Source organism: Dromaius novaehollandiae, chromosome 4, assembly GCF_036370855.1.
Source record: "Dromaius novaehollandiae isolate bDroNov1 chromosome 4, bDroNov1.hap1, whole genome shotgun sequence".
Lineage (NCBI taxonomy): Eukaryota > Metazoa > Chordata > Aves > Casuariiformes > Dromaiidae > Dromaius > Dromaius novaehollandiae.
Genome location: NC_088101.1, coordinates 44799161 through 44822054, shown reverse-complemented (window position 1 = coordinate 44822054; position 22894 = coordinate 44799161). Strand labels below are relative to the sequence as shown.

Genomic DNA, 22894 nt, shown 5'->3' with positions numbered 1-22894 from the left:
TCAGGGAGGTGCAGCAGTTGTCTACCTCCACAGGAAGATACCAAGGCACACAGGCCAAAAGTGAGCTATTGTATTGCTCTGGTCAAGTCCCCATTCTGGAGAACCGAGGGTTCAGCATGCCAGGACATGCCATAGGGCACCTACCACATGATGCAAATGTAAAATTAGGGCTTTTAGACACAAGAGTGCCCTGTGAGCCAGTCCTGACAGATCTTGGCGCAAGGCTTGAGCTGCTCAGGCTGGGTTAGTTTTCGACATGCCCAGTGAGAGAACTGCAGGCAGCCAAAGAAAGTCCCATGAGGAGATACTTAGTGAGCCGAAGGGAGGCAAGACAAACTGTAATATTGTACTGCTCTTGGCAGCCAAGTCCTTTCTTGAATCTTGTCCATAGTTTCTGAAACGTGTTTAATTTACCTTTTGAGCTAGAGGTGTTGGAATGTGGAAGAGGGATGTTGACTCTGCATACTTGGATACCAGAGCTTGTGCCTCAGAAGACTGGAGAACAGGAGACTCAGGTTATTGCATGTATTGCAATGGTGTTATCATCTCCTTTATTGTTACTGTGCTATCATCAGGTCAGAAGTTCATCTAGCTCAGTATTTTGTCTCTGATTATGGCCCTGACCACATCCTTCGTGGTGAAAGTAACGAAAAATGTCCCCCTGATCTATCCTCCTATCTTCTAGTGATCAGTGGTTGAGAGGTTTGTTGAGCTGTAGGTTGCCACCAGTCAAGTTATCTCCATTATTTCTACTTTTGCTCTTACAATAGCCCTTAAACAAGGGTTATTTCACTTTGTGAAAATTCACTTAATTTCTTGCTTATTATTTTGCATCTTTCTTCTGGAAAAAATAAGGCACATGCACTGCTAATCCAATATGAGCAGCCTTGGCAACAGTTAGCTCCAACTACTCGTATCCCAGACTCAGGGGCTGATAAAAACCCCAGTGAAGCTAATGGGAATCTTTCCAGAGTAGCTTTAGCTAAAGCCTTAAAGCCACAGACGTATTGCACTCCTAGGATCCCTTAGGCCCATAATCTTATTCAGACCTTTACTGAAGAATGATTAGCATAAAAAGCTAGAAACTTTACTTATTTCACAATACTAAACGGCTTCCAGTGCATTCCCAGAAGCCAAATTTCCTCAACATTCCCAATGCAGGAGCCAAAACCTTCAGCTTCTATCTTTGACAATTTCCACTGTTGCACAGAGGGATGCATGATTGCAAAAATCTGTGGTGGCTTAACTTAATACAAAGTAGGACATAGATGAAATAACATACAAGTCTTAACCATTAATTCAGGGAAAATCTAGCACTGTGATAAATGGTACCAAATTAAAGACATGTTTAAGTCATTGCTGGAATATGATACCTAGGACTCAGAGAGGCAAAACAAAAGAAAAGACCAGAAGAAAGATCAACACTGCACGACCATTTAACTTAATTATTATAGCTCCCATTATCACTGTTAGTAAAAGTAAACAGCAGTTGTTTCTAGAGCTTTCATTTTTTTATAGTGGCTATTCCAATACCTGCTATATTGCTTAAAACCTTAGCTCCTGGAGGCGCAGGGTTACATCAGTTTCTCAGTTGTCGCTTTCTTCTCCTCCTAAAGCAGACTTCAAAAATGGAAACTTAACAAAAGCTCACTTAAAACCCTCAGAAGCCAAGAGACAAAGAATCCCACTGGGCTTTTATACCATGACTTTCAGAAAATGTCTTGGGTATGTTTGTTTTCTGGGTTTAATTATAGAAGTCAGAAACACTGGAAGAGAGACTGTGTTGATGGCCAACCTTCCGAGCCATACTGGCAAGCAGTAAGTGATTCCCAGCAAATGTAACTCTATATAGCAGGTTATAGCAGGTAATACCTGCAAGAAGATGATCAGAATTGGCCCTTTGCAAGACTGAGGGAGTCAGAAAGCAAGGGTGGGAGTGATATTTCTGGGTCTTGCATTTCCGGTGCCTTCGAGCTACAAGTAGGAAACATGTCACTCCTCTGCTGGAGTAGGTTTATTGGGAAGCTTTAGGAGGCAGCTCTGACTCTTAGAGACTGGCTCTTAGAAACAAACTGCTGCTAATCTATGACCTTCACTGCCCTGAGTCAAACAAAGCCCAGATATGGGAGAGAATCAGCTTCATGGGAACTATGCCATCTGACCGTACATCTCTCCTCTAAACTTAAGCTCTTCTGTCATCCTTCTCTGAATCCTCTTTCCTGTAATGGGCTATTTATCAAATGTTAGAACTGATAAAATACCACAGAATAAGAAATTGGTAGCAATTCTACCTTCCTCCCCTTCTTACACACCACTTTTGTTGTAATTTATGTTTTAATTGATGTCATTGTCAGTTCAGAAATAGCCATGACTATGTTTCAGTTCAGACATATCAAGGTGAACATGACCGCCTAGGAAAAAGGAAACATATTCCAGATGCAGTGCTTTTATTCCATGCACTTCGTTATTATAATCCTGGCCACTGGAGTTATAATTATAGGAATGTGTAGGAGCACCCAGTTTTGCTATAAACTGTGTTTACTAATCCTAAGGATTAATGTGGAAAAAGAATAGAATTGTAAATACTATGGAAGGGAGAGACTCATGAAAGTATACACTGTCCCCGCTGATGCTGTATGGGTGTAGAGCATCTCATTCCTATCCACGTAGGTTTGAAAACCTGCATGGGAGAAATGTGAGGAAACATACAACCCAAAAGAAAGGCTGTTCTGGCACAAAGCTAAGGGGCTACAGCTTGCTCTCAGTGGGATACAGGCACTAATCCCAGTGTCGATTCTCTGTTCACGTAACAAATTAATTGGCACACACATCTCACTGAGGAGGTTTATGGCATGCTTTACAGACCTGCACAGCCAAAAAGTGTTTTGAACCTGTAAATTATTCACACATTTTACATTTTAAATAAACCTGTAGATTTATTGTACAATAGTACATCACGTGCCTTTTTAACCAAAAGCTCAGCATCACACAACACTTTAATCTTCCATTTAAACATACACAGTCCTACAACACAGTTCAAGTCAGCTAGAAAAGCTATATAATGAATTATTTATTGAGAGTCCTGGCTACGCTGTTCTTAAAAATGTTTACCTACAGCGAGAACAGTGGCAGTGGTTCTGGTGTTGTAATATCTAATTACGGTAACCTGTCTAACCGCACTAAGAACAAGCTAATAGTGTTTTCCAAACTAAAACAAAGAAATCATTTATGAGGCACTACATTTAAGCGCTAATGCATGAAATAGTAGGCTAGAGGATCTTATATATGTAATATAAGTAAGGATTAGAAATCTGTTGTGGGATCAGTTTGATGCACTAACTATGCCAGAGAATCCACCACACAGGTGGTGGATGCGTGACAAGAGTTGCACCATGTAATAATATTGTTTGGACTGAAATTGTAAGGTTTGGAAGTCTGCAGAGCAGGGTGATCTGTACAAATATACACTTGCCTTATTACACCAATTTACAGGTCAGAAACTCTCCTGTAGCCATTTTCCCACATGCCAGCAGTCTCTTTTTTTGGTTAATTTTTATACTATTTGTTTTGATTTTATCTAGTTCAGTTGAAAATAGTATTGTTACTTCCAGGCATACAGAGCCTGTTTTGTACCTTACTCTTTTGAGTTGCCATGTAGCAAACTACTGAGCGGGTATAACTGGGCATCCTATATCTGTGTACATTCTTGTCCATAGCCACTCACAAGTTATTATCAAGACATATGTATAGATATGATTCTCTGTTTGCCACAGGCGTTCTTCATCAGGATGGAGATTCAAAGGTCAACAATGTATAATGACTTACAGCAAGTGAAGTTCCCCTAAAGTTTGGAATTCAGTATCTACTCCTTAGATACTCATCTACATGTCAAATAGTAAATTCTTGATCAGCCAAGAGAAAGATTATTCCATCTTATTGTTATTCAATTTACCAACACGCATTAAACCTCGAGCCTTTTACTTTAAAAGGTCAAGTTCTATTTTTACTGAAGAATTCCAAATTCTCAAAAAAACAGTATTTTCAGTAGATTTTTAAATACCCAAAGGAGGTAAATTTGGATCCTACTCGTAAACATATGATTTTTCACTTAAGGTGTGAGCATGATAGTGCATCGTTTGTTGGTTCAGAATGCTACTAAATTCCTACAACATTAACTAAAATCATATGCCAATTAAAACACAGATATCCTCCCTCTGTTTCTTTAGTAGCACTGTTAGTATCAAACAGCTGATCTTGAATTAAAATAGAGCAGCAATAATGTCTAAGCTTCCAAACATATGCTTAGCTGCTATAAAGTAGCATACCTGCAGTGATTTCAAAAGAACTATGCCAAACTTGCGCCCACTAAAGATTTGATGGCTCATGTTTATTCTTTGATTCCTGCAAATTTCACTTGTGTTAGGCAAAATACTACAGAAAGTTAATTCAAAAATACTAAAAAAGGGAGTCTGAAAGATCTTTCTCAATCAAAATTGCTTATCTTTTTAGCTTCCAACACTTTGGTAAAATTTCCCCATACTGGTGAAATTTCCACTTATCTATCTTGCCTCTAGTTTTAGATAGAACTAACCAGAAGAAACGGAGTTGAAAACAAAACCATTCTTGCCTTGTGAGACTAAATGTCTGTCCTCAGCATGTTTCCAGTTCATTTTCTAAACCGTGAAGTTTTGGTAGCTTTCAGTGAACATATGAATTTTCAGCTGCTTATCTAGACAACACTAATGCATTTAAAGATTGTTGAACAAGTAGTTAGATAATTAGAACAGATATCACCTGAAACAATTATTTTTTTCTTGCTGTAAAACATGAACACAAGCAGCATATTAACAAAATGCACGAGATTTTCTTCTTCATCCATTCAGAATTTTTAATTTGGTTGATAAGTAATGAAAAATAACTAAAATGTAGCCTTGAAGTGTCATTAGCAGATTAAGGAATAAAGGTCTGTTATTCCCCCGATCCATTTCATGCCATCTTTAATGAAAGAGCTTATGCAGATTCTTTCCACTTACTAACATGAAGTCAGAAGCTTATGTTTCCTACATATTTAAATAGCCCCAACACCAGAGACATACAAAATGTTATACTGAATTTTAATCCTTGTAAAACATTATTACACCACCACACTGTTATTATAAATCTTTTCAATAACATTCATTACATAATTCAGTAAGGAGCACTGTCTACTACTATGCACTGTCAAATATTTCTGGCGGTATTGGGAACTGACTACAGCATATTTCTTTTTTGAAATCAAGAGTTAACCTACACATTCTGAACTTGTAAATAATACACAAGAGATCATACTTCCATATAGGTTGCAGAGACATTCACTCATTTTTTCTGCATTGTATATAAGAGTAAATTTACTGTAACAATATGAAAGAAAATTAATAACTTATTTATCTAGCTAGGAGTCTAATAGTTACTTTTAATCATACTAATCAAAAGATGTCTGAAAAAAAATCAAAGTTAATTATTGTGAAGTGCACAATACCTAAAATATAGGGACTTTCCACAGTACATTATACTAAGTCAACATATAATAGATTAAAAGCTGTAGAGCCAAAAGCTTCATTTAAAAATTTAGTGTTTCTGACATCATCTTCCACCATTCCATCAACTCTTCTTTCTCCTCTTCTTTTCTTTCAGACAATGACTCCAGTTCAAAATCAACCTGAGTAATAGAAAGAATCAAAAACATTGGTAAGCATACATAGAGAGAGACAAGTGTAGGTTTTTAGAGGCACTTATTGAAAGAAGGTATTTAACATGGACATGGGGCTAAGGGAAGTGCCTTCCATTTTAGGCTAGTTTTTTTGCAAAGATTGATTTAATGTGCAATACTTGCATACCACTACAATAAACATATCTAAAAATGCAGATAGCTATTGCAGTAAAATTTCCAAAAGAAGCCAGACATCTGTCCAGTCCTTAACTTGCATAAACTCTCCAAAAAATATGTGCCTAGGTAATTAGGAATTGAATAATAGCCTAAATCTTTTAGCATATATTAAAATGTACTATCAGTGTGTTGCTATCTAACACCTAACAACGCAGACCTCCAGCATATCAAAATATGCTTTCTATTTTATGCCATCAGGAAAATCCAGGGCGCTTTTCTGACAGATGGCTCATTAGTATGGACATGATGTGCTAGTATAATTCATCCTAGCATATAATATATACTAGAGAAAGGAGCATCTATTTTAAGTGTGGAATCCATACCTGAGCAGAGGATGAAATGAGAATGCTTCTGAACCCTTAAATACGGCCTAAGTCTTATTCATCAAATACATTGAGTATCCACACAGTACAGAGCTCCCTCACTATCCATCTGCACACAGCTAAACACAGCTTTTAACCTATCCAGGTAGTCACTTGACAATTTAGATTAAAAACATCAAGTCTCAATGAAAACTTCAGCATCTCTTAGTTTTATGTCATACTATGTAGAGAGATTCTGTAATCTTCTATCTGATTTGCTATTAATACATAAATAAAAACAAGTGCAATTATCTCAATGTTATCATTCTCTGTGCCATCGCAAAACCAATAGCATATGAAACAAGTTTAAAATAAGAATATCCTTAGTGGTTTACGGAATGAGTACTAGAAGCATAGATTTCCGGTCTGTTTTCTAAATTAGCATATACTGGAAGTTACCATGAGTAGCAGTGTACTTTCAGAATATACATATAACATAAAGGAAGAAAACACGAGACTTTTTTATAAGAGAAGATCAACCAACACACACATGAGCACTTACCACAACCGCAGGGCTAAAGGGAACAGCTACTTTCTTAGTTATTGCTAGGTAACCCGGTGCTGAAGCTGTAAGTTTGTAATTTCCAGGCACGAGCAACCTCCAGTAATCACCATCCTTGGCTGTAGAGAAGCAGGAAAAAATGAACTCCAAAGAAGTATGCATAAAATTAATTATGCAGCTAAGGAAAAGGGACTGTACGCTTTGTCAGCTTCTTTCTTATTCCTGCCAGCCCTTTTCTTTTGTCTGCCTGAAAGGATTCTTCTGTAAGCACTGTATAAATATAGCATCACAGATTTTCTTCTCTTCAGGTAACAAAAAATTAGATTTAAACTCTGAACTTGTGCTGTATCCCCTCCATGAAATAGTCCGCCTCTGCAGGTTGAAGGCTCTCTAGCACATGGAGGAAAAGGACAGTCTGGGACATTATTCTACTTTAGAAGCACGCCACTAGCCAAGGTACTAGCTAGTTCCTTTAAAGTGTTTGAATTTTGGTTTGCCATGCAACATCTTTGATATTCCTCAGTATTCTGAAAATCCAAATGTAAATAAACTTTAATCAAGTCTTAGGTTACTTTGCAGAGAAAGCCTTAAATGATTATTTCATGAGATATTTCACATATATCACCTCTAAAGTATCAATATCTGCACATTCCAGTATCCAGGCATGTGTCTGGATATGTCCGTCTTTCCATTTAGCTAAAGGAATAAATCAAAGCTTGATCCACTGAGGTCAAAGAAAGGCTCCCAGCTACTGAGTGTTACTGCAGAGAATCTTTTCCTGACGCAGAATAAAAATGCACGACCCTATACTCTAGAAATGGCCCTCTACCATTTTCACAGAGAATCAGATCCTCTGTGTGCTCTAAGTTGCCAATTGTCTAATTCTTCACAGGCTAATATTGTGAAGTTCTCTACCTCCTCCTTATACACAGAATTTCAGAATATTTTATAAGGTCTATTCTAAAGATCAGTCAGCAGTGCCATTTAAGACTCTTGGCCCTGCTATTACTGCTGGTTCCCTAGCAGTAATTTTTTTCAGCACTTCTGTAGCTGTGCAGGGACATTGGAAGTGTCCAAGCACAGAGGGAAGTATTATTTAAATGTCTGCAACTCGCATGGTCAGAAAATATCAATAGTCCATTTCAGAAATCCCAGATTTAAAGAATTTTGGCTTCAAACTAAGTTGTTCCCAGACCTTTTTCTTCATAAAAGACAAAGAAAAAATACTGCTGCAGAGCTATGATAATGACTGTTCTGCTACCTGGCACTAAAACAAAGCTGAATTTTAAGTCATGAACAAAGAGGCAGGAAAAAAAGCCAAAACACATTTATCCTTCTTTCTGAACATGCTAAAATTTGAGTGCTTACTTTCTCAGTGTTTTGACAGTACATGACTTCCAGGCTGATACACACAGTGATGTGTGAGGATCATGACTAGATGCTTTTCCATACCATAGGAGCATAAGTAATATCACCAGTAATATCACTGGTATCAATCTCCAATACCTCAAAATATCTCTTTTCACCACTTATTACCTCTTCATAAACCCTATCTATTTGTTCCCAGCCTTTATGCTTTGTTCCCTTTTTATATACAGTGAAAGAAGATGGCTCATGTTATTACGGGCTATTCTCCTGGTTGGCAGAAATGCTGCCCTCTTTGCAGGTAATGTGATACTGAATACAAGCGGAAGCCAACTGGAGGGCTGATCAGTCCTGTATCACAGTATTCTCTGCCTCTGTCACACTATAGAGAGACATACTGGTGGGAAAATGACCATAATGTAAAGTCATGCACACAGCATTGGCATTTTATTATTGTTTTTCTAACCGGTATCTTGTACAAATACAAAATTGCCATTCAAAATGAGAATGCATAGGTCTATAGTGAGGACTTCAAGCTGGCACTGTGCAAACTACCTTTAAATTCACCTCTAGAACAAGGTGCAACAACAGTGAAGAGGTGACACACAACTTTCTATAAACACCAGCACAATACTTTTAGAAAGGCAGTTCTAAAAGAAAAAAGTATGTCACGTAATCGTAAACAGCAGGTAGAGTTTATCTTCACAGAAGGAAATTACGTAAGCTGAAAATCTGTCAAGAATTTACATACCAAAGATATGATCACATCGTAAGCAATATAAGAGTATGGACTGCAATTTAGCTTTTATACTCAAAATGGCACTGCAAACAGGACACTAAATCCTGCCAGAGCTGTGAAACACTACCTGCACCCCAAATCAGAAGGCAAGCTAAGCAAGAGTCACCAACAGCCATAAGAAATGGTTCACAACACAGACCTGTCAAGTTCCAACAACCAGTCTTTAGCTCCTTTGAAAGCAAAATAGAATAGGAAGATTCATGAAATCCTGTTGACCTTCTTGAGGCACAACATGTTTTCCTAGCATCAAAATTTGCTCACTTAAATAAGCTTCAGCTAACAAGATCTGCAATGGTCTGACTCTAGCACTTCTTGTTTTCTGGAAGTACGACACTCACCTGATGTAATATCATGGCTTATTCCCTCAACAGAGATGGTAGCATTTGCTATTGGATTGCCCTGAAGATCTTTAACAAACCCCTTCACCCCTCGATGAATCTAAAAAATAAATAAATAAAGTTAGCAACACATGGGAAATTATTGAACAATTCTTAAGAAAAGGTGGCTATTTCAGTCAGTGAAGTATCTATGGATGTATCTAATGATGTATGTTATGGATCCCACAGTTTACATGCTGACAGCTATCAAGGATAATTATTAAACATCATAATGGAAGGAGCAGTGACTGAGTCAAAAGAATTCAGTTGTTAGTTATACTGATTTCTTCACACTATGCAAACATTTCTCAGAAATATGCAGCAAACTATGATAGAAATGAAGACTCACTTGAAACTCTTTGTTACTGGGAATTAATGAATGTTTTGAAAAGTTTTGAAAGGCAGCCTGAAAAACAACTTTTTTAGCTTCTGCAACTAATTGAAGAATTTAGGGCTAATAAAGGACATAACCGCTTAGAAGTCAAACACAAACAAGCTTGAATTTAAGCGCTTGGCCTTCCACGGGCAATCAAGAACCTGGTGTGAAATGCCTAAGGTCTCTGTGCTGTGTACCCCAATACAGGTCTTTGAGCTGGGCCATTTAGAGTCACAGCGCTCCCCACGTGGCCTGCGAGAGAAAGGCTATGATGGGTCATGTCCTAATTCCTTCTTGTCTCTCAGCAACACACTCTGGACTGCAGAAGGACATGCACTGGCCTCTTGGGATCACGAGCTTAAAACTCTCTCCACTCAGTTTCAGAAAAGTGAAGAGGACTCCCTGCTTTCTTTAGATTCAAAGGAGGAATAGCAATTGGACTAATATTTAATGTGAACTATCAAAACACTTGGGGAGCAGGGACCAAATGCAGAATCATTTCCTGCTTTGTCCCCAGTAGGCACCTAGCATATATAAAATTAAATCCCTGATCTGACCACAGTGTGTGGGAGGACCAATCCTGCTGGTGTTTCTTTCGCATGCTCTGAAAGCAGGCTGATGTCCTCCCAGGAGATCGCCTGAGGAAGAGCTACCTTCTGACAGAGGTAGATATTTACCTCTCAGCGCTGGGGAGAACTGGGATGTTTTGAACCTGCGCAGACACACACCTTATTCAGGACTTGGAAATTAAGCTGGGAAGTGCTGTGGAGTTAAGACACCTCCCTCATTCTGTGGCCTTTGAAAAGACGACTTCAGGATCACAAATCTGCTTTTGAGACTCCTGAGTTCATATACATTCACTTTTAAGAAACTCTGTGAGGTATTCAGCCGCTGTAATTGAGTTCACCAGATTCCTCTAATTTACACTGTGGGACATGCTTGGCAGACATCAGCTTAGAAAAGTAGAAAATGTATATTTGCACTGTCCTCAACAACCACCAGAGAGCTGGACCATAGAACTGGACCTCTTATTCTGTAGGAAGGTAGAAAGCAATGCCAGATAAACCATCTGAACTTACAGGATAAAGCTGGCAGCTCCACAGGAACAAAGGAAGTTGGCAAGTTCAGCTCTAACAGCTATGAAAATACAGTGACACCATAGTTTTCAATGAGTTAGAGAAAATTAACCCCTGTGCAAAGGAGCTAAGCAAGTGCTGGACAGCACAGAGAGGGAGCCCATAATAAATGGGTAAAAAACGACAGTGCAGATGCAGCCTTTTCCTCAGCCCACATACAACCTACTAACCGAACTGTGTAACTTACACATTCCAAATATTCTGTGTGGCCAACTGAAGCATTCCTGCATAAATAAAATCTTTAAGAAATGCATCTATTACTTGACCTTCTAACAAGATATGTTTCTGATTTCACAGTCCCAGGCATGCACCTGTTAGGGGTATCAGATCTATTCATGATCTTTCACTACAACATCCAGCTTTCATAAATCCCAAACTCCCACACTGTTTGGAAACATGCTTTCAGTTCAGTCTGTTACAATGGCATTAAATGCTTAAAAAAAATCAGATCTATTTCAGGAGTCTGAACTTCTAACAACCCATTAGCACAAGGTTATCTAAACCCATGACTGTGCTTCAGCCTTCTAACCTGATTCCACATTATTTTTAATGGAATCATTCACTTTAATCACATAGATGGCTCTGTACTTAATTTCAGCAGCTGATGCAATCACGGAGCAGGAAGGTATCTATAAAACCAGGATTAGAGTTCTCCCCTGGTGTTAAAATGAACTGCCAGGCAGCTGTAATCTAAACTAGTCATCTAGGCTCCCTGTACACCCAGAGCGATTCATTCCATGTTTTGTAAACACACCTTCCTATCTGTAGAGGGCAATCCATCTCCTCTTAGCATACACATCAGTGCTGGTGGAATGAAATCTACTCTGGAGATGTGTATTTCTTTTCATTGAGGGAGCTGATATAAATCATTTAAATTAAATATCTGTAACAGCTTAAGGAAAGTGAGATCAATCCATCTTCTCCTTTCTTTTCCTCTCTTTAGAAAGATCACCCAGGATTTATCACCTCAGAGATGTATAAGGATTATGAAGCAGCGATTAATAAGAGATTTTGAACTACATGTTTACACAATGCAATGCTTGGAAGTTTCACATACAACAACTAGAGTTTTGCCATCCTCTTTTTTTGTTACCTGCTCAATGTAATTGATAAGAGAGTTCTTGTTGTCTTCCCAGTAGCCCTTCAGAGTTTCTTCAGGTGGAAACTTTTCACAGCTAAGCTCCACTGTGATTTCAAAGCAATTGCTGCTGAGGTAATTGAAATCCTGCATTCCTGCAATTCCAGAAAAGAGAGCTGGTGATGTATTTTATATTGTTCTGAAGTACATGCAGTAAAAAGGGACATGCTGGTCATATTAAGAAAAATGTACCTATAAATACAATTGGTGTAGTTCTATTTCATCAGCTTAGGTCTGAACACAGCTGTGTTAAATCGGAGCTACCAACAAGACAATTAATCCCAAAAAACACTTTCACCCCAGGGAGAATTTAGAAAAGATTTCACTGTAATATTGTACCTGGCCTATATATTCACATCTAACACATTTTTGGATACCTGACATAGAAATTAATTTTTTCTTGAGAAACTGAACTTTATTTCCAATTATGACTCAAATATTTCCAGATGAAAGTAAAAACTGATCACTTTGTAAGGCATAGTATTTTATATAGACAATTAGCTATAAAGCAAATGAAACATGATAAAGGGAAATGTGATAAATAAGTACTGGACATGCATTAAACGTCATTATTAATGCATCTTTAATCATAGGAATTTAAAAATATAGAGAGTAGAATCACCACTAGGAATAAAAACTTCCTGGGAAAGATGTACTCTTTTGCACTTCTGAGCCCCTCCTCTGACTACATGGAAATATTGGCTATGTTCTCAAATGAGTCAGATGATATCCAAAATGGTTTCCAAATCTGTGAGTGGATCAACCAGGTGGAGGGGTATGAGGCTGTCCCCAGGAGAGTTATAAATATACTCTTCACAAAAGCTGGTCTAGCATTACCTCTTCCCTTCCCAGTCGACCCACCTAGCAGAGTCAGTGGAATCTCAGACGCAGGGCTGAGAAGAAAAAGGCTATCAATGAGGCTCACGTGAGACCTAATGCAGTCAGTTTACCCAAGCACCGGCCTTGCGCATAGCAACGTCCAGGGAGCTGATGTCATGTCCAAAAAAGAATGCATAGGGCAGTGAACAGACTGAGTCAGGTGGGATTTTGCCAACCCATTTGAGTGAATAGTCCTTTTCCTGCCAACCAGGCAACTAGACTCCTAATTACTGATAGAAACTGGGGCTTTTCATATTCCTAAAGGATTGTTCTTATGTTTAAGCCTTTTTAGATGCCTGAAAAATCACAACGCAGAAGGCTCCTGGGAGGGAAGGGTTTGATGTCCCACCAGGCAGAAAGCAAGGTGGACCATTTGTCACTACACAGCAAGAGAGCAGCAAAGTCATGAGTAAAAGCTTGACAGCAGTGCTGACTGCCAGGCATCTGTTCCAGACACTAGATAATGTTGTTTTTCTTGATTCTTGTCTTTCTTCTAAAACAAAGAAAGAATCCATGAAGATGAGAACTGGGAGACGAAAGATGATGTAATTTTACTGTGATGCCAACAACTCTTGACCATTGCTGCTCCAGTTCTCAGGAAGACCGTTTGGTGTCTCCTTCCCCACTATTTCCCTCACCTTCCAAAGCAAGGTGATAGCAGGAATGCCCAAGTTTCTCAAGGACACAATAAAGAAGGAATATAGTTTTCTGTTTTGTGCACAATGGCCATATTCTACAGTTTGCTTCCCAGCTCTTGGTTTGATCCAGGGCTTATATGTGTTGCTCCTGAAAAAGATTCAGCTTGCATCACTGACCTGCAGGTCTGCATCTCTGGGATGGTGAAGGGGGTGAAGATAGCCTAGTTCTAAACTGTGGCCTACTCACATCTGTAATTTGGAGAGCATCTGGCTGGCTACAATTTGTGCTCTTTAACTACCTGTTAAGCCTGGTGATAAGGTGGAATATCCAAGAACTCAATACATTTCAAAAGATGCATTCAAAATCACAACAGCCCTGTTGCCATTGGCCAAGCCCTCAAACTGCACTATTCTCTCTTTCTTATTATGCACATGGGATTATCAAATGCATGCACGTCCCTACACTCCCAAAGCCTCTCTTTTTAACAAAAGATAGCACAAAAGTTATTTTCTATACTTCAGCAGGGATCACTCTCTGAAGATCAGAAAGGTTTAGTACATGTCAGATATAACTGAGATTCATGCCCTTCGCTGCTGATTATGAGTAGGATTTTTTTTCAGAACTGAGCAACACAATGGCACTGTTCCATAACTCTGAAGAACTAGTTTCTCTGTGTTGATATTTACAAAAATAAGCTCAGAATTTGGGAGGAAAAGAAAGTCTTCAACTTTAAAAAAGGAACTCCAACCTTCACAAAGCAAGTGAAGCCCAAAGAAGTCTCCCTGCATCTAAATTGCTTAGATTTTGAATTACAAGTTACGACACTAAGCTCGTTCAACTCCTATGTATAGAGAGACAATAATCTCTAGCAGGACAGAATGAACTTGAGCCTTGGGGGTAATGAGGAGAGCATGTGCCTCCTACATGACTGGTATAAAATCCTAAAAAAAAGTCCTTTACATTGATTCTAAAACTGGTAATTGCAAATGTAATTCAAGCTAGGAATGAACTAATTGAGTGCCAAGAGTGATTCACAGTCTGGATCTACAGGACCTGAAACAAAAAAGACACTTAAACAATAGCCTAGTTACACAGCAAATGTAAGCTGCTTTTAAATGCTATTTTTGTAATGACATATGAATCTGATTAGACTCAGGTGACTCTGTAATGACAGGACAAGCAGAACAGGCATGTAGCTAGTTAGTAATTAACTACTATCTGCTGTTCTCATTTATATTTCCAAATAGATATTCCACATAAAAGGTACATTAAAAGAACATTATTAGTATTGAAAAATCATGCACTCAACTGCTAAGGAAATACCAGAATTAAAGTTGTCTGTGAAAATTCAATTTGGCTTTCTTGTGCAGAAGTGAAGTCATTAACTACATGCTGATAGGGAGAAGACCTGTGTCAAAAATAGCACTGATTCAGTATACAGGCTTGATTGTTCCCAGGCTCTGGTGGCTGAAAGGACCTTTCCTGAACACAGAAGAACCTCTTCACCTTTGCTTGCTCCTCTCTGAAAAACCTACAAGTATCAACTAATTACAGATGACAGCTAATACAAAACAAGTGTAACAGGCATCCCAGTCACAGATTCAGCACAAAGATCCCACGGGAGAGCTGAATGCATCTCTCTGTGTCCCTGTTCCACAGAAGAAAGGAACTGTTTAGTAGATAATGGTGAGAAAATCTCCTCCCAGAAAGGTGAATTAACAAACAGAAGCAGGTAGCAAATGTTCCTTATATATTGTCAGCTCTCTCTACCCCAAAACCCCAAAGCATGAATGGAGAATTGCTACCTTGACTAGGGCTAGAGGTGTTTGATGAGGAAATCTTCAGACTTTACAAGGAGGGTAAGGACAGAACAGCAATTCAATGGAAAATACAACCTGAATTCTAGTTTGAGACAAGAATTGCTACCAGACATTTCTGCCACCAGACGTTCAGTCTTCCTACTGTAAACATCAGGCACTGCAGAAAACCACATGCAGAAGCAAACTATATTCATATGGGAGAGCCAACAACATATGATCCCTGCATACTAACTTCTTCAATATCCCTTCATAGTGATGAAGACTGCTACCACCCCACCATGTACTGCTGTCTCTAGCAGAAGGTAGAAGTCCCTGTGGGCAAATGATAGGGGCAAAGAAATTTGTAGGATGCAGCACAACTGGGAGCACCATAAGCTCTAGAGAGCAACAGCAGCTCTAATAATTTATTAGAAAGAAAAACTGGCCCCTCATAGGTCACAGCGCTGGGTCTGATAAGGCACTATCAAAGAGGGGGTCCAGGAGACCTCACTTAGCTCAGCTGTCCCTCACTCTTTCCCTTTCCTTTCCCTTGCCTCTGCTCTGCTCAAGCACTGCCCTCCTTTCTACACCAAATACAGTTTCATTACCCACTCTACCTATTCCCTGTCTCTACGCCCAATCACAAACCTCCAGTTCTTCTCCTTTCTTCAAAAAGTTGAGGCAAGTCCCCTTCTGTTTTGCCTCCACCCAGTCCAGGGAGATCACACAGGGAGACAAGTCCAACCTGTAGACCACATGCCATACTATGATGAGGAATAGCCTACAGCACCCCAAAGGTGCAAAGGCAGAGAAGATCCACCTTAGCTCAGAACCAGATCAGACACCGTAGACAAGATCTTCCGAGAGTTTTCCCTGTAAACTCTGGTACAATGAAACGCTTTTCCAAAATCAATACAAATTGCTTTTCAACAGCTTATACCACTGCTAACTTTGAGTGCATTATCATATAGACAGCAGAAGGTCACTGATAAGGTAACCTTAATTGCCAAAATTAAGTTACCAAAAGGTAACTTAATTGCCACATCTCAGTTTCCTGATGCAAAGCACAGGACAAAAAGATTTTTTGAGAAAAAAGCTTCCAAGAAAATTTTAACTGGAACTAAATAATGTGTAGTTATTTTCCTTAGCACTAGACATGGAAACAACAGAACTGTTTTGGCTGAATTATTTTTGTTTTTTTAAGTCATACAATGGCAAATACTAGCATGGAGGTTTTGTTCAAGCGCTACAGCTTGCCAGCTGATTTTCACATTTGAAAGAATAGAATCATGCTGTATAGCCCTAAGTCTACTGTCATCTCACTAGTTTTTATTAGGTGCAGGATCCTAGTATACTAGGATCATAGATCCTAGCTAGAACAAGGATTCCTTTCCACTAACCTACTTCCTTTCTAATTTGTACATTGTACAAATACATGGGAAAAAGAAAAGTCTCACTTGGGGAATTCACTGTCTAACTTAAAATAATACACAAAAAGCAGGAAATAATTCACTCCTTCTAAAAAATTCTTCCAATGGAAAATGTGCCATTGGCATGTGCAGTCTGATCAGAATCAAAAGATGTCATCAGAACAATGGAAATACTGATTTTGATATCATTTTCCTGAGGAAAAAAAATGAAAAAATTATATCCATGCTTTTACAGTTAACATTTAACATTTTATTAAGATAATTTTTGGACTGAAATGAAACTAATTTTAACTACTAAAGCTTTCAATATTTTATTTATATTCTTTTTTTTTCAAACCATGCAAACTCAGTTTTTCAAGAGTTTTTTAATGATTCCAAATTGAAGTCCATTGAAAGCTTCACACAAAGGGAAATTTTTGCTTTTCAGTCATGTTCAGGAATGTTGAAATTTTGCCTCATACCCAGCTCAGTAGTACCACAGCAGAGGAAGTGCACTGCCTCTGTGAAGCCTGGGGATAACAACTATAAAAATAAACAGATAATTGCTGCCTCTGTGAGCACTACCATTACTTGTTCTGTTCCTAAGCTCCTGGTATTGGCTTTATTGTGTTCCTTTCAAAGGTGGTAGTAAAACCCCCTTTACTGTAACAGAGCAGAGTTAGGCTATCACTTAGGCTAAGACTTTGGGAGATTCCTACTCATTTTGCGCACAGATAAATATGTAAAATTCATTCAGAGACTGTTATTTGAGTATTAAGATGAAAGCAAACAATGGTATTGGTGTGCATCAAGCCCTAATTAAGCCAGGAAGTATAAAGATGCAAGTATCTTCATGGCTGGATTTTGTTCCCATTGAAATCAAAGCTCCCATTGTCTGCAGCGCTGCTGAACCAGGCCCCTCACCATCTTTCAAGGCTGGAGGCTTTCATTATTGAGGTTATAATGAACAGTTAGTAGCCTGCTATCTCTTATCAGGTTTTGCTATGAGATTTTTTATTTTTTACTTAGCTCTCATCACGTTAACATAGCGATCACCGGCCCGCTGTTAAACACATTTGTAATAACCTGAACCCTGAATGGAGAAACATTATCGAAAAAGCAGTAAAAGAGGAATATTTTAAACTGGCATCATGATCAGCTTTATGGGATTCTATTCATGTACTGTGGTGAGTGATCAATCTTTGATCTAGCCTTAAACACACCAAAAATTGTGGATAACCTTGTGACATAGCAGTCTGCAATTAAACAGGTGAAAACTCAAGCTTAAAGCAATCAGCAGAGACACTGAAAGGCCCTGCAGCGGGACTCACCTCCTGGGACACTGTACCACGCACCACCATTTGTTGTTCCATCCACAAAGCTGCTGTCATCATCATTTTTACGGCACGGTGGCCTGTTCGCGTCAGACATAGCGGGGTTAAAAGAAGAGTAACTGCGAGCCAGGCTTTGAAAAATGGCATCATCAGGGCAGGAGCTGTATTCGTGAGCACTGCCTAGGGGAAACAACAAGTCCAGCAAGCAGGGATGTTAGCAGGGCAGTCAAACAGACTGGTGTCACAGCCTAGACTACGAACGCTGTACAGCAGGTCTGTGACTGGAAATGCTCCACACAGAAGTAAGTGTCTTACAGCACCACAAATTAATGCAGCGCTATTTTAATAACAGTAATATTCCCCTAATATTTAATCAATTGCCTGTACCAGGTTGCCCCATTATCAATGTGACTATTGATATCAGCCTTAATAGGTATTATAAAAATTTCAAAATATACAAAAATAACTGAACTATTCGAGGCTTTGGATATTTTATAAGAGAACATACAGTACATACAAAATGGTCTCTGCCTAAGGGATCTGATAGTAAAAGAATTTGCCATTAAACTGTGTGAAAGCAGACTGAAAAAAGACAATCACAAACACCACCATCAGATCACATCCCTTTCAGTCACATGAACATCTCCTCATGGCAGAAACAACAAAGTTTAAAATTGCTGTGTGCTAAATGATAACTCTGCCACAGTGCAAACCTTTTTTTTTTTTTTTTAATAAATGAGCAATACTGAGAAAGCAGAAACAATGATAATGTTTCTATTAGCATATTATCACTTTCAGAAATTCGCTATTTAAAGGTACCAGTAGAGAAACCTTAGATCATACAGACAGGCCTAGATACAAGTCCCTTGCTTCAGTCAAGAGGGTAAAAACAGCCTTCACTAATTTTAGATCTAAGTTGCCTTGACTGCATATATGAGGGACCACGATTCCCTCAGGTATTACATCACTTTTGTGATGTAACTCTACAGAAAAAAACTAGAAAACATAGTCATACAGTGATGAGCTTTAAAAGTGTAAGTAATTAATGAGTAATATGCTAGAATAATTCATTATAATGCAGTGACATAACATTTACAAAATGGATCTTAGGTAGCAGTGAAATAAATATAGAATATAATTTAGATCTCCTACTATTTCCTGTTAACTCGTACTACATACCACTCCGAGTCTCATCGTAAGGATAGTTTGCAACGAGGTCTCCTCCGTGAAGATTGGCAGAGAGCACGAAGGGAATATCCATAATCCAGTGAATCACACCTTTTGTTTCAGGAGCAAGCTACAACAAAATAGTATGTGCAGTATTCAATGTAGAAGCTTATATAATTATGGATTTGGGGCTTAATTCTGATCACATATATTGTGCAAGCCATTTAAATGAAGAGCAATCTTATTTTGGCTTCAGAGAGAACTAGAACAGTCCTCTGTGATGGAACCAGTCTAAGTAGTTTCATAGCTGTCTAAAACTGGTGTAAATTAGTTCAGAATGATACCATGGAAAAAGAAATCTCAATGCTGGACTTTTTTCCGTTAAATTAAAAAAAAAGTATGGCAAATTTAAATTTGTAAAATAAATTTAAAATCATTGTTTGTACGATGCACTCTATTCTCTGCACTGGAAGTAAAATTATTTCATTTAATAATTAGAATTTGAGGCCAGAATATGGCTGTTAAAGCTACAACTACAACCCTATGAGACTGCAGTCACAACATTGTAACCTCTAGAACCTCCTGCTGTGGAAAACACAAGAAGGTAAAAATCCTTCCAGATGTGAAAAACTTGCATATTGAAGGCTTAGGCTTAACAAAACTACATGTGTTATATGTGAGAACAGATATCTGGCCAGCAGTGTACTTAAGCAAAACACACAAGTGAAGTTCTGGCAGTGGTAAAATGCAGAATATCTGCAAAAATATTTTTAAACCAAGGGAGATGGCAACACAATCTCTGGCCTTAAAAATAAAACATGTTTGAATGAGGAAATTTCTAAGGATTAACCAATATGGATCAAAAGGGTTTACTACAGAAACTTTGAAAAGGACAGTAAGAAACATCAGATGGATAAATTTAAAGTAACAAAATAAACAAAATATTTACAAGAACTTGACTCATGTAAAGACCATACATACAGCTCCTAGAACCTGCTTTGTGTCTGCTTGCAAAAAATAGGATAGGCTTTTAAGTGACCTGATACACAGTCACTACTTACCTTAGGATTCTGGTCTACAGCTTTTTTCATGTTTTTCAGCAGGTGATTGTTTGGGCCACCTTCTTTCTCATTAACATAGACTATTCTATCAAGGTCAGGAAAATTTCGGTTTAGATCTATTCCTTGGGCATTACTCCGACCAACAAACCAGTCTTTAAGTTCACCGGGCTGAATGAGGAAAGAAACAGAAAGGGAAGGGAAGGGACATCAGTAGATTCAGGAACTTACACATCAAGCTTTACGAGATACCTATGTAAATTCAAATCATGATTTCACTTCTCATGTTCTTGAGAAGAAGAAGAAGGGACCATATGGCAGTAAAAACTTCTGAAGCACGAACAGCTGAGTCACCCATATTTCTTTCTAGAGCTCTGCAGGAACCAAACCAGCCTCTATGTCACTGTCAGTCTTGGAGCAGAGGATCATTCGCGTAGCAGCAGATCTGGACGGAGGGTGGGCAAAATCACCAGAAACATCAGGTTTTCCAGTGCCTGCCCAGTTTATGCCTGCTGACTCTTCCCCCAGGACTTGGCTTTTCCCCTTTGCCTTCTGCCTGCAGTCATGATTTACAGACCACATTTTAGTGAGCCTGAGAGCAGCTGTAGATTTAATAACCAGCTGCAAGGAACATTTGCACTTAGGTCAAAGTTCTTTTAAGTAATTTCAGGGTAAAGAAGGATCTTAATCTTTGTTTTCCTGAGCTTTTCATTTTTATGGTGTTTGTCAGCTTTGTTCAGTGAAATGATGGTGTGGGACAGAGATGTGATGAGAATTTTTGCATAATCTTTAAGCTAGTTCTCTAAGGGAGGTTTTGTCTTGAATCAAGGAAATGCCTTCAGTCCCTCTAAGTGCCTAGTTTTCTCTAGGCTGTCTCTAGCTTTCAGTACTCTGTAAAGTAGGTTTGGTTTGATTTTTGGTTTTAATACTGTCAAACACTGTGTATAAGATCAATATATCACTAAATTAGAACAAGAGCGGCACAAAAGCAAAATTGTATTACAAATTATATGCAATTTTATAAGGCAGTTCTGTAAAAGCAAGTATACCTTGACTCAAGCGCAAAAGGTTCTCTCAAATTCTAAATTAGAATCAGTATAGACAAGAGATTTCAAACAAGTAAAATACTGCACCAATTTAAGGACAGCTTTTGCTTTAATGCCACTAGAGGGAGACATAATATTGACTATGTTTTAAAACAGTTCTGTTTTTTGAAAAAAAAAGAGATTTAATGAGAATCAGTTTAATAAGCAGCTTAATAAAATGTGAATTATTTAATAATAAACAGCTGCATAGAAAAGTTCAACATTTTTACATACAACATAATACATATTAAAAACCCTACATAACAAAGTCCTATTTGGCCTCTATTTTCTAACTATACAGTAACATGTCACACTTTTCTTGATTGGCTTTTCACCCTAAATAACATGTTAAATTTTTCTGAATAACAGCTTAATTAAAAGTATCTCATGCCTCAGACTTAAAATCAATTTTTTTATTTTTAAAAAATTGCTCACAAAGTTGGCTTGTTTTCATGGATGTGAAGGAAACGCATAAAGGCATTTACATGAGAATATTTTTAGTGGAAACATCCCTTTCTGCCATGTTTCAAACATGACGTATAAATAATACAATTAGTAATATGATACTTGTTTCAGAGGCATTTTGGTCAGTGGATTTAGATGAAAGAGTGTATGTGGGAAAAAATTATAATATTTTAAAATACAGTGAATTCATTTAAAATAGAAATGGCTTTTTGTTGAAAACCATTTGTGGTACTAGCCTAAGTACATAACCTGCGTCGTTAAATAGAACAAGGCTACGGTCCTGTTAGAAAATACGGCAGTTACGTTGTTCCATCTGACAACCACCACAACACTGGTGAAAGTTCATGTATTTGTAAAATTGTCCGTTCAAGTTCCATTCTGATCCTAAGGCTGATGTAGACATCGATAACTATCCTTATTACCAGTAGCCTTACAAACCTGGGATGCTGCCTTCTCAAAGCCGTCTGGATTCAAAGATGGCATGATGTGAATACGTGTGCTGTGGATCAAGTTGATAATAGTTTCGTTTCCTTTCTGGTATTCATTACACAGGTACTGAGCCAAGAAGATGAGCAATTCCCTTCCAACAGCTTCATTCCCATGCATATTCCCAACATATTTAAATTCTGGCTCCCCTGCGACAAAAAAGGGAGAACACGTCTTAGAATAACACACGACAGCAACGCAAGGGCTGCATCACGCCACGCACCACAGACGCGGCCATCGCTATTACTCTGACTGGTCACAGTCTCCCAAGGGAGCTGCAAGTCTCTTTCAGAGAAGCAGATTTAGAAACGCCAGCTAAACGAACACTCATTTTTATTCAGCTATTTGCCAAAGGCAGGGGAAAGATACCACATGAAAACAGAGTATATCAAAACAAATGCTAAGCAGTGCTATTAACATTAACACTGTTGGTTTCTAATGTAACCGTTGCCTCAATATTATAAGAGGAGTCTTGTTTAGGAAGCTTGTAAATATACAAACTGATGCTCATTTTTAATGTTCTCTCCAAGGTTAGGTTAAGCTTATCCCACTACAGACGCATTAAACTGCAATTGCCAAAACACCCTCAACA

General features: G+C 38.3%; 1 protein-coding gene across 1 annotated transcript in view; it reads right to left on the bottom strand.

Moving 5' to 3' along the window:
- Positions 1–3017: 3017 nt before the first annotated feature.
- CPE (carboxypeptidase E) overlaps positions 3018–22894 on the bottom strand; it is a 61600-nt gene continuing 41723 nt past the window's right edge. The window contains exons 2-9 of the mRNA XM_064510935.1: positions 22255–22451; positions 20270–20437; positions 19221–19338; positions 18039–18221; positions 11937–12076; positions 9293–9392; positions 6791–6909; positions 3018–5698 (exon numbers count right to left, since the gene is read on the bottom strand). Of these exons, the coding sequence (XP_064367005.1) occupies positions 5600–5698; positions 6791–6909; positions 9293–9392; positions 11937–12076; positions 18039–18221; positions 19221–19338; positions 20270–20437; positions 22255–22451 (1124 nt within the window). The 3' untranslated portion in view covers positions 3018–5599. The remainder of the gene's footprint in view (positions 5699–6790; positions 6910–9292; positions 9393–11936; positions 12077–18038; positions 18222–19220; positions 19339–20269; positions 20438–22254; positions 22452–22894) is intronic.